The sequence below is a fragment of the Sus scrofa genome, chromosome 15 (genome assembly GCF_000003025.6).
Source record: "Sus scrofa isolate TJ Tabasco breed Duroc chromosome 15, Sscrofa11.1, whole genome shotgun sequence".
NCBI classification, from domain to species: domain Eukaryota; kingdom Metazoa; phylum Chordata; class Mammalia; order Artiodactyla; family Suidae; genus Sus; species Sus scrofa.
In genome coordinates, this window is record NC_010457.5 from 39,554,221 (window position 1) to 39,567,322 (window position 13,102).

The 13,102-nt window shown below is 39.7% G+C and overlaps 1 protein-coding gene across 3 annotated transcripts in view; it reads left to right on the forward strand.

Annotated features, from left to right (window-relative positions):
- Nucleotides 1–13,102, forward strand: part of NEIL3 (nei like DNA glycosylase 3) — a 216,241-nt gene that overhangs the window by 138,148 nt on the left and 64,991 nt on the right. For 2 of the 3 annotated variants that reach the window (XM_021076035.1, XM_013984008.2), the window contains exon 3: nt 4,448–4,679. In XM_021076035.1, coding sequence (XP_020931694.1) covers nt 4,560–4,679 — 120 coding nt within the window. In that variant the 5' untranslated portion in view covers nt 4,448–4,559. Of the gene's footprint in view, nt 1–4,447; nt 4,680–13,102 lie in introns of those variants that run through there. The other variant, XM_013984011.2, reaches the window with a different exon arrangement.

Below are 13,102 nucleotides of genomic sequence, written 5' to 3' on the forward strand. Positions count from 1 at the left end.
ATTTAAGAATAAAAATGGATCTGCAAACATTTTTCTATAAAGAGTCAGGTGGTAAGTATTTCGGGCTCTGTGGACCCTAGAGTCCTCGTCACATTCTTCCTTGTTATTTTTAAACCCATTAAAATATTTTTTTAAAAAATTCTTAGCTTGCAGGAGACATCAAAACAGGCCATGTGCTGACCCCTGGCTCAGCATATGATATGTATAGTTTGATGAATGTTTGATACAATTATCATCTGACTAAGTATTGGGGACACAGCCATGATGATGTGGAGCATATTCCCCAGAAAAGCTCACAACCTAGGAGGATATGCACAATAAACAAAACCCAAATTTAAGCTCATCCTTCATTTTCCCAAAATGATTCTCCTGAAAGGATTTTCTTTGCAACTTTATTTATTTATTTATTTATTTATTTATGGTCTTTTTATCTTTTGCTAAGGCTGCACCCATGACATATGGAAGTTCCCAGGCTAGGAGTCCAATCGGACCTATAGCCGCCAGCCTTCGCCGCAGCCACAGCAACGTGGGATCTGAGCTGTGTGTGCAACCTACACCACAGCTCACAGCAATGCCGGATCCTTAACCCACTGAGCAAGGCCAGGGATTGCACCCGCAACCTCATGGTTGCGAATCCTCATAGTTGGATTCGTTAACCACTGAGCTACGATGGGAACTTCATCTTTGCAACTTTAGAATATAAATTTTACAGCTAAAAACAGTCACAATGTTACTTACAAACATTTAATTAACCTGGGGAAATCACATGGTTTCTAAGGGATTCCACACTTTTGAATCATTTATGACTTTCCTGTGAGGAACAGAGAAGAAATGCAGAGCAGGTGTAGGGTTGCAGAACAGGCCACTCCAAAGTCCACCCTGTGGTTTATGGATTCCTTGGAGCTGGAGGCACTTGGAAAACAGCAAAGGCAGGGAGAGGCTTTCTCTGAACTCCCTTATCTGCCTCAAGACAGATTCCCCAAAAGGAACCAGTTGCATGAATCCCCTCCCTGGGGGTTTCATTAGCCAGAGAAGTGGAGACTGGAGGTGGACACCACACCCCCCCACACACGTTGTCACAGATTATCACACCTCCCATCAACTCTTCTAAGAGCCCTTTCATCCTCCTAAAAATCATTTCCTCTCCCCTAATAGGCCCACATCCTCCCTCCCTTTCCCTAATAAGCTGATACTCAAGCCTGAGTCCTAAGCCGCACGGGGGAGTCACTCATTTTTCCCAGGGCATCTGCCACGTGCATACTGAGGTCTACATGTTAATCAAATGCCTTGTGTTTTACTCTTGTTAATCTGTCTTTTATTACAAGGATTTTTGGCTAAGAACTCAGAAGGGTAAAGGAAAAATTATTTTTCCTCCCCTACATAGCCAAATCTGTATACAAATGTCCTAAAATATTGATGCCATTGCTGGTCCTGGTGCCAAATTCTTATTAATTTCTTGTCTAAAAAATAAATATACACACATGTATATACATACACTAAGGCCTAATAGCACAAGTTTAGAAGGCAGAAAGTCAGTAACTTTAATAACAGTAGTCGTCAAAAGAAAAAAATTCATATGCTGAATGTAATAAAACTCAGGATAGGCCACCATAAGTAAATGGAATCCAATTCTTAATGTAAGATATTAATATCTTATTCCCAAGATTTCAGTATTTTTAAAGGGATTTTCCTAAAAATACTATGGAAGACAGATATTCTCAAGGAAGAAAGAAACCATTTAATCTCAATCAGTCTGACTGGGTCAGAGTTTGAAGCATATTTGAGCTTAATTTGAAAAGTCTTTACCAGCATCACCAGAAGTACCTGCTTGTATTTAAGAGATGCCCTCAGTCTATTGCTTTGAGGCCATCAGAGAATCATTTGTTTGCTTATTCTTTTCCTTTTTCATGGTGACTAAGGAGGCACACTATACAGCCTTTCTAAGCAACCCAAAATAAAACAGCAACAACAAAAAAATCACCCAGGCATTTCTGAGAAAGAATAAAAGTGTCCTTCGGAAAACTGAAATTGCGTTTGGGAACTGCATGTTCTGTCTTTAAACAACACAATTGTTGCTCTCTTAGAAACGGTTTGTTTGTGATAAGTGAGCTTGCTTTCTATAGACAAGGCCCCCTGAGAAACTTTCCATCACCAGCGTTTTCTTTCTTTGGACTTGGGAAACGAGAGTCTGCAGATAGCATACTTGCCCAAGAGGCACAAAAATGTTACAAACTTCTGAACAGCTCTGGGAAATAGTGTCCCACAAAACTCCTGGCGAGTGCCCCAGAATGTTTATGGGAATCCTAACCCTCTACAGCCATGTGTTCGAAGCTTGTGGTTAAGTTTCTCAACGGGCCTTCCTGGAGCTTTCAAGATGAGGATGTCTGAGGCTGTTTTACAATTCTAAACACCATGAAATTGCTAGAGACAAAAATTTGAAGTACTCACAATACAATCTGTTGAAAATAACGTGACTCGATAGGTCAGGTTTAAACACTTGTGCAGTTTCAGTGATTTGCCAGAAGCAGCCTGGAGTCATTGAAAAGATAATGACTCTCAAGTCAGAAGTTCTAGTTTCCTTACCCATCTCTACGACCTTGTGAAATAGTCTTCAGTTAACCCGCCTGATTCTTTCTTTTCTCACCTGTCTAATAGGGATAATGTCATGAGCATCCAATGTAACAGTGCTTTAGTTCATTCTCTCACTGGGTGAATATGTGAGTCAGGAATTTTGTGTCAGCTCTAAGGCTCTAAGTTAAAGACTGGGAACACTGTGAAGACAGCCACAGCCCTGCCTTCTGGCAGGAGAAAAGCTTGGGAAACTGTAAAGCCATCTGCACAGGCTGATAACTCTCATGAAAAGAAAGATGCTGGTGTGGTTGGAGACGCAATAACGGATTCCTTTTCTGATAATCCATGACAAAAATGACTCAGCACTGAACAAATCAAAAGAGAAACATGTACACATACCAGGTGGAGTTTTCTTTCTTTGTTTGAAGTCCCTGAGATAAAGCACATGTGGTGATAGAGAAATGAAATGGTTCCTTCTACCAGAGTCTGATCAGTCCTTTTCAGTTAGGCTACTGATTACAGTCAAATTAGGCTACACAGTTAAAAGATTGCTCTCATAGGCAGTGAATTCTGAATGTGCTTTAAAAAGCCCAGTGCTGGGAGTTCCCATTGTGGCACAGCAGAAATGAATCCGACTAGTATCCATGAGGATGCAGGTTTGATCCCTAGCCTTGCTCGGTGGGTAGGGGATCCAGTGTTGCCCTGAGCTGTGGTGTATGTTGCAGCCGCCGCTTGGATCCCGAGTTACTGTGGCGTAGGCTGGCAGCTGTAGCTCTTATTCTAGGAATTTCCATATGTTCTGGGTGTGGCCCTAAAAAGCAAAAAATAAAAATTAAACATTAAAAAATAAGAAGCCCAGTGCTGAACTTCAAGTATGTATCAAGTTAGATTGCTGAGGGGTTGTATTTCAAAAAACTCTAGGAAACAGTTTAACAAAACTTAGTAACCATATACCAAGTATGTTTTTTAAGTGTTTATACTAACCAATGAAAGGACACTATTTATCTCCTAAAGCACTGTAGAGTTGAAATATTTTTAAGTCCTAATTTAAATCTCATAAATTATATTTAAATATAGATAAATAATACAGAATCTGTTATCAAAACTAAACCTTATGCTTTAAAAAGTATCATAGAATTTCAGAATTGATCTTAAAGATAACTTTCAGATAAGGAAATGAAAGAACAGAGAAGTGAAATTTTTTTGCTTATTTTCCCATAGCTTTTTTTCTTTTGTTTGTTGGTTTTTCTCTTTTTAGGACCGCACCTGCAGCGTAGGAAGATTCCCAAGCTAGGGGTCAAATCTGAGCTACAGCCGCCGGCCTAGATCACAGCCACAGCAACACGAGATCCAAGCTGTGTCTGCAAACTATGCCACAGCCTATGGCAATGCTGGATCCTTAACCCACTGAGTCAGGCCAGGGATCGAACCTGCTTCCTCATGGATGTTAGATTCATTTCTGCTGAGCCATGATGGGAACTCCTCCCATAACTTTTTAATGGCAAACTTGGTGTCTGAACATGAATACATGTTAATCTATGTGTTCCTCCTATAAAAGGTTTATTTTAGTTCATAAATAAATAACATAATATTTAAAAGACTATGAAAGTCGTGAATGCTTGAAATATCTGCCTGAAGAGCATTGTCTTTAGTCAGGAATAAAAATAAAATATGGTTTCCTTTATGAAACAGTCTTCATTCACCCATTACTTGATTCCATACTTTTTTTCTGAATAACCATCCAGTAACCATCTCTGTACACACAAAAAGAAATAAGACACACCCCTGCCTTTTTAGGATCCCCCACTGTAGAATGAGATAGGCACCCAGTCGGGTCATATAAAACATCATATATAAGGACTCTAATACTTTTCAGGGCAGTTTCAAGGTCTGAGGAAGAGCAGAACCCAAGAACTGCACTCTCTGCCTGCAGACACTCTGGAGAACAGGAGAACTGGGACCATCTGGGGAGCAACTGCCTGGAACTGATGATGGTGGATGAGTTGACCATGGACCCAAGGATGGCAGGAGAAGCTGACTGGGGTGAATTCCAGGATAGCAGCCTTGATCCCCTGCCCCTAAAATGGTATCAGTACCGAGCTCATAAGGTGTGTATAAAGAATAAAATAGAGGAGTTCTTGTTGTGGCTCAGCAATTAACAAAACTGACTAGGATCCATGAGGACACAGATTCGATCCCTTGCCTCGATCAGTGGGTTAAGGATCTGTCATTGCTGTGAACTGTGTTGTAGGTCACAGACGTGGCTCAGATCTGGCGTTGCTATGGCTGTGGCTTAAGCTGGCAGCTGTAGCTCTGATTTGACCCCTAGTGTGGGAACCTCCATATGCTGCGGGTACAGCCCTGAAACAAAAGCGGGGGGCAGGGGGAAATAGAGAGTGTCATGATGATGGTATTGATAAAATACAGTAATTCTAATATGGGTAAGTCCCTAGACAGCAAGAATGCAGATAGGAGGTGACTGGTGGTGGGCAGGTGTCCTCTGCAGCAGAACTACCCAAGTTCATTAGCTTTACTGCAGTAAGAACAATTCCATTCCCGCCTCCCCACCCGCTGCCCCAGGGCTATCTCCACCCTCATTTTACATGGCTGAATTTTTTGCTACCTTTATAGCATTGTGGTAGGTTTTTATTTTTCTGTTAAAAACTATTCACTAATTGTTTACATTATTTCATGCACTGTCTTCATTTAATCTTTACAACTCTAGGAGGGAGAACTCGTACCCTCTTACAGAGGGTTTAAAGAAGTTAAATAATTTGCCTGAAATCACAAGGCTCAGGAGGTGAGAACTGAGAGTCTCACTCTGTAGGCCCCCACAGTCTGATTCAGAGGTTGGCCAACAAAGCCCACAGGCCAGATCCTATCTGCCGCCTGTTCCTGCTCAACCCACAGCTGAGAATGGCTTTCACCCTCTTAAGTGGTTGGAAGTGCTACCCTTAACTACAATTATCAGGCACTGGCTGGTTGGAAATTAGCTTTTAGTGCTGACTGGATAACATTTTGTAATGAATTTGACATCAAATTACAAGGAAAAAAAGTGCTTATCTGCCAAACGTATTCTGTAGTAAAGTCATTTCTGTGATGACTGAGGCTGTTTGAAATAAAATAAAATAAAGCTCCCTTATACACATCAGGTACTATTAAAATTTAGAACAAGAAAAAGAGGTCTCCATTCCCACACAGATTTGCAGTAGTAGATAGTTTCCAAGTTCAAACTATATAGTTCTAAGAGCATTTTTCAGACCTTGAACAAAATGCAAGAAAAAATCCTCCATTTTTCAAAATCCAATTAACAGTGCAATGGAGGAACTTCTACCTAATCTTCCCTTGGAAATTACTAATATGTGATATAATATGGCAAGCTAAAATCAAATATCAAGATAAAAATATAATAGTATTCTATATGTCTTCCACTCAGTAAATATGCTCAGTTAAAAGGACATGCTCCTATATTGACATGTATTTAGTGATACCTATTTGTATGAAAAATATTCCCAAAGATGAAATACTTAAAATCTCATTTTGAGAAGTTCCACTGTGGCTCATTGGTAACAAGCCCAGCTAATATCCATAAGGATGCGGGTTCCTGGGCCTAGTTCAATGGGTTAAGGATCCAGTGTTGCTGCGAGTTGCAGTGTAGGTTGTGGATGTGGTTCAGACCTGGCATTGCTGTGGCTGTGTTGTAGGCCAGCAGCTTCAGCTCCAATTCAACCCCTAGCCTAGGAACTTCCATATGCCACAGGTTCATCCCTAAAAAGAAAAAAAAAAAAATCTCATTTTGAATCTGCAATTGATTCTGACCATAGTGAAAACTAAGTTTGAACCTCAATTAAGCAAAATGGTATCACCCCCCCCCAAAGAAAATTGCATTCTTCTCACTAGTAGGCTTATTGTTTTATAAAGGAACTTAATTATCATCCTTATATTTTGAATTTCATCCGTTAAAACTTTGTGCAAATCTGTCTTCCCTTTTGTCACATAAATACTACATAATATATTCAATGTTGCCTCATAGCTGGCAAAGCCTAAAGTATTTACCCTCAGACCCTTTACAGGAAAATGTTACCAACCCCTTGTTTAATTGCAACAATTGCTGGCTTCATATAATTTCTCTTTCAAAGTTGTCTGCTAGTTATCTTTACCTAGACAGCAATCCCTACCCTAAATTCACTTGCTTCAAAAGCTTTTGGTAAAAATTACAGGGTATACAAAAAATTTTATCCAGTTCCCTGGTGGCTCAGTGGGTCAAGTATCTGGCATTGTCACTGCTGTGTCTCTGGTTGCTGCTGTGACATGGGTTCAATCCCTAGCCAGGAACTTCTGCTGGCTACAGGTGCTGCAAAAAAAAAAAAAAAAAAAAAAAAAAAAAAATTTTTTTTTTTACACAGCTGCACCTGGAGCATATGAAAGTTCCCAGGCTAGGGGTCCAATTGGAGCTGCAGCCACTGGCCTACACCACAGTCAAGGCAACACCAAATCCCAGGTGAATCTTCGACCTATGGCACAGCTTGCAGCAACACTAGATCCTTAACCTACTGAGTGAGGTTTGAATCTGCATCCTCATGGAGACTATGTCAGATTCTTAACCCAGTGAGGGATTGAATCTGCATCCTCATGGAGACTATGTCATGTTCTTAACCCACTGAGCTACAAGGGAAACTCCCTCCAAAATTTTTTATGAACTTTATATCCCATTTTACAAAGGCTTCATGCTGCTGACCAGTCTCCTCCATCCCCTGCCCCACATCATCTCTACAGATGCTCATTGTTCATTGCCCTCCTGCCCATCAAATGTTCCTTGGACTCCAGTTTCTCTTCTCTCTTCCTGACTCTGTCACAGATCTTATATCTGAGTGCTTTTCTGTCTCAAGTCTTCCCCAACTTGTGTAGGCAGGGTTTTGGATCCCCAGGGAGTGAGGATCCCTGCCTCCAACTAACTCTTCTACCTTCCCAAGGGAGCTCTCCAACTGGATGAGCTAGCCCATCGATCTCATACTATATTTTATCCAAAGCCTGAGAAACAACTATCCATGAGCCAGTGAGCTATGAACAACTGGCTCCCAAGGTTTGAGGCACGGAGCCTTGGATGGAGGCAAAGAATAGCAGAAGGTTGACAAACTGCCTTTCAACACCTGTGCCTATGGCAAGCTGCCAAAGGGCAGGAGAATGGAGGGTACTGAGACTGCTTTTCTCGGAATGTCTTCTGAAATATTTCCTCTCCTCTCTGGCCAGCTTCAGAGAATTCTTATCCTCTCTGGTCCCCTGGTGTCGTGATCCAGGGAGCAACAGGAAGAAAATTGTGGAAGGAGGAGGTCCATTAATATTCTGATTAAAGACATTCACCCAATATGCTACAATAAACTAATCTTCCTAGAGTTATTTTTTTAAGGGAAATATTTCTGCACAAATGGATGTCTAATTGGTAATCTAGGAGTTCCCATTGTGGCTCAGTGGGTTAAGAACCCAACATAGTGTCAGTGAGGATGCAGGTTCAACCCCTGGCCTCGCTCAACTCAGTAGGTTGAGGATGCTGGCATAGGTCACACAGATGCAGCTCCAATCCGGTATTGCTGTGGCTGTGGCCTAGGGCTGCACCTGCAGCTCCAATTTGACCCCTAGCCTGGGAATTTCCATATACCACATTTGTAGCCCTTTGGGAAAAAAAAAAAGTAACCTATATGCAGGATGTATTTCTGAACAGTGGCTCCCCACTTTAAGAGCTTCTTGTTGAGCCAGTGTGTGGCTATCCCTTCACATAGCCAGTGTTTCATATGTAAAATTCTTGTCAATGGAGAGGCTTATTTATTTAGAAGTTACCAAAAGACAGCTTAAAAAATTAAAACATGGAGTTCCTGTCATGGCTCAGTGGAAACGAATCTGACTAGCATCCATGAGGATGCAGGTTCGATCCTTGGCCTCAGTGGGTTAAGGATCTGGTGTTGCCGTGACCTGTGGTGTAGGTTGCAGACATGGCTCGGATCCCACATTGCTGAGGTGTAGGCCAGTGGCTACAGCTCCAATTCAATCCCTAGCCTTGGGACCTCCGTATGCTGTGGGTATGGCCCTAGGAAGACATTAAAAAAGAAAAAAAGAATTAAAATATGAGAAGAGCAGGAAATTTAATTATCTTTAAGTGTTTCAATGTAGTACAATAAAAAGAAATAACTATATGTTCTTATTAATGGAGACATAGTACCAAAATAGATAAGCTTAAGTGGCAGAAGAAACTGACATAAAAATAGAAAACTAAACTTTCATAAAGTCAAAGCAAAGATTTCTAGACTTTTAAATTCATATAGATTATCTTCCTTTATGCATTTTATTGCATACACTATTTTTTTCTGCAGCCTTCTGTTAGTGTATGAGTCACATACATGCTGACTGATAATAATAGCATGTGATATAATGCTTTCCAACTACGTGTTTTATCTGTTATATTCCATGACCAGCCTCAGCGGTAAATGGAGCAGGCCTGCTTTACCCCAGAATACCTACAACACTCATGTGCAGATTTACATACTTATAGCAATCTAAGTCCCTTCTTGGTTCTTCTCCTGATTCAACAGTTTTGCTCACCTGGCTGGGCCCCCAACCCAGGCTGGCACACCCGCACACTTGTCTGGCCCATGGTTTTGACAGGGGCAGGTCCAATGTCAGGCTGCCTTATTCAGTACCTACTTAGTCATTTGCTGTGAGTGAGTCTAGTGCTTGCTGGTTTTCTTTCAAATGGGTGAAAATTGCATCATGATTCTGTGAGTGAAAAATATACAAAGAAGTTAACGTGTAATTTTCATGTATTTTTAGGCATCTATTGTTGTTTTGTTCCTCCTTTACATTTAAGCTCAAGTTTATTTGGTTTTGTTTGTTTTTAATGTAAGTCTTCTTTCCTTCACTTGGTCTATTTATTTCAAAAGTATATTCAGATGTGCTATTATATTTTATTTTGGTCTCCATCAGACTATATTATATAGCTGATCTTTTTTTCTACTAACCATATAATATTATATTTTATTTTCATCTCCATCAGATTATATTATATAGCTGATCTTTTTTCCCCCCTATTAACCATATAATCGTAAGGAAGTACATGGGCCAGAATATTATATTCTAAAATAATCATGCTTATCAAAGTCAATGCCTGAATATCAAGACAGTATGAGGCTAATGAAAAATGCTTTGAAAAGCTATAGACATGGTGTATCTCATGTTACCAGATGGGAAATGTGGGTTATAGGCCGGAGAGTGTGGAATAAGAAACAGGAGAGATTAATGCTATACCTCTGGGCTTTAGTCTCTAGTATAAACACTTCCTGTGACTGAGAATGATTAAAGAAAAGAGCAGCCTCTTTATACCAAAATCTGTAAAGAAGGAAACATGCAGAAAAAAGATCTTTAAGATTCCTTTTGAAAGTGATGATAGAGTTTAAAATCATTACAGATGGAATTATTAGAAACCGGGAAGACCATGACACTATGAAATCAAAGGCACAATTAGATTTGATAGCAATCACAATCTGCAGACACTCAGGTTCTTCCTGAATTGTTATTTAAGTGAGCAAGAACCTCAAGCTGTAATAAGTGCAGAATCTGAGACAATAAAAACTCTACAGAAAGGCCATCTACAATTGTAAAATACAGAGGGGAGAGGGAGGATTCTAAAACATACTCAGGAAATAAATGTGCAGTTAGTACCACTCAGAAATAATGCAAGAGGAGAATGTGGCTGATGTGAATGAGGATGAAAATTATGAAAGCACTCAAACAAAAGTAAGAAAGCACAAGTCAAATATAGCATCACTAAAACTGCTACTAAAAGAAAGAAGAGTTAAGAGCCAGAATAAACTATTAGGAAAACTTACACTTGATGGAGGACTCATAAAGTAAGCAGAATAAAGATGTAAATATGTACAGCAGAAATAAAGCACAATAAACAAGAATAGAGTATAATTTTAGTTCTGCTACATTAAAACGTACATAGTACATCATATACCTTGAAGAAAATAATACGCCTTATTCCTGAATTCTGTTAGACTTTTTAAGTCCCTCCACTTACTTGTGAAAGCACCTGTTCTCATGCAGAGTAACCACTGAGGTCAACAAGAGGTGAGGGTCTTTCCTTTCAGGTTAAACTGAATTCACTAGTGAGGTTGGGTTTTGTGACCCCTTGGTGAAATATTCTAACACTTCTTAAAGGACATTATTCTGTAGTTGAAAGATAATTAAATGAGAACCCAGGTTCAAGGTTAGTTTTGATCTTTCAACAGTTTATGTGACTTTGGACAACTAACCTAAACTTTTTTACCCATCTGCTGCTTCATCTGCAAAGTGTATGTACTGATTACACCTTCAGAGAAGTAACTCAAGAATGAAATATAAAGCAGTTAATACTGTTTCCGGGACTGATAAAATATTAGCTCTTTTTCTCCAAACCCCTTGAAGTCAGCAATGCCATTGCTGAGCTCTACAACGAAGAAAACAGTACCTGCTAATAGGCATGTTGAAAAAAATCCATTAATGATGAAGAAACTTAGCTATAAAGTGGTAGTGTCACTGTTTCATCAGATTCCTTCAGGGACGGTCCGCAGGATACAAAGCTCCACCTCTAGGTGACCGACAGCAGTGGATAGCACTGCTTGCAGTCAGAGAGAAGCTCAGTGTAAATACAACATCTAACAATCCGGGAGCAGAAGTAGGACAGTAAACATTTTGCACAGTGCAGTGCCATGCCCCCCGAGGAGACTCAAAAATATAATTCATGGTGATTATGACAATGAGGAACAGTCTCAGGCCCTGCAATGGCGTTGGAGCCATTAGCAAAAAGCTGTGCACTCAGGGAGGGGCGGTGACCACCTCTGTGGCCTTGACCAAGTCCATTTCCACACGCTGGGTTACAGGGCAGTGATTTAAGAAGCTAAGGGCTGTGAGACGACAGGAAATGGCCTGTTTTGTGACCCAGATAAAATGCTGACAGTCTGTCATGAAACCATTTTCAATTTGTGCCCTGAAACTTCATTTACATTTTTTCCCCTAAAGGTTCTATCTTAGGGATACTAAATTCTCCCAGGGGGGAAAAAATATATTTTCTGCAATTTATTTGAATCAGAAAGCTATCCACTTAAGGATATAGCTTCAGAGTTGCTTCAACTATCTGATATAAGGCCACAAAAGTCTCTTTTCAAATAAGGTATTGATTAGGAAACAGAGAGAGAAAGCCTAAATAAGTGAATAATAAATGGAATAGAAAAATTGAGACATGCTTCTCTGTTTTTCCTAATTTTTCTGTAGTAGGCGTATATAAGAATGGCTTGTCACTTGCCACAATCTAGTGTCTCCTTCTTCCTTGCTAAAAGAAACTCCAATTTTGTTGGAGATGATTATCAGTGTTCCCAACTAAATATATAAATATCTTCACTTCTGCAAGTAATTTTGCAGCTAGGGGAAACCATGTTACCCAGTTCTGGCCATAAGATATAGGCAGATACATCTGGGGAAAGCATCCCTTTTTCCTTTTTAAGACAAAATGAAGCCTTATGAGAAAGTCTTCTGAATCTTTCCCTTTCTTCCTACCTGGGATCAGAATGTGATGCCTGGAGGGGCAGTAGTCATTTTGCAAACATGAGTGCAAAGGCCACACTGCTGAAGAAGGCAGAATAGGAAATAGGAGTTTGAATCCTTGGAGGGGGCCTTCAGCTCCAGCAGCCCAGGATTCCCTATTTCCACAGTGTCTTGTATGTAAGAAAAATATGCCCTGTGTTTGCAACTGTTTTTCAGGTTTCTATAGCTCAGAGCCAAATATGATGCTATGTAGAGCATGTGTTATTGGTGGCTTCCTTTTTAAGTACCTAACTTTTACATGCATTGGGAAACCAAAAAGTTGCTGTCACTCACTTTATTGCAATAATTTCTTTTTTATCATGATCTGCAACCAAACTGGAAATATTTCCAAAGTATGCCTGTATTTATCAATGTGTAAAAATGCACACATATTTATATATTATATATATGTACATATATACCCACATACATATGTACACATAGTTATGTATTCATGTATATGGATGTTTGATAGGTACTTGCATACACAGAGAAATACCTAGTATATTTATTTGATTTGTTCTCACCATCAAGAAAACAAATCCATTTTTAAGTGGATATCAAAAGAATACTATATTATGAGTAGAATAATCTGAAACCTTAAATATAAATATCAGGAAGGAACCCTAGGTAATATATGAAATACGAAGTGAAGGGATTGATATTTTCAGTCCAAAAGTTGACCAAAGGAGTTCCCCATGTCTTAAACTTCATGCACTTAATTCCATTACCTACAATAATTAAAGGCTATATTTTCAATCCTCTCTGGCTCATGTACACAGACACTTAAAATCATAGAGTTGGAAGGGACTTAAGTGGTCACTTTGTCCAAATTCTCTGATTTTATGGATAATGAAGCTGAGATCCCAAAACAGAGGTTATTGTCCTGTGTGGCAAATAGGTCAATAGCTGAGCTACA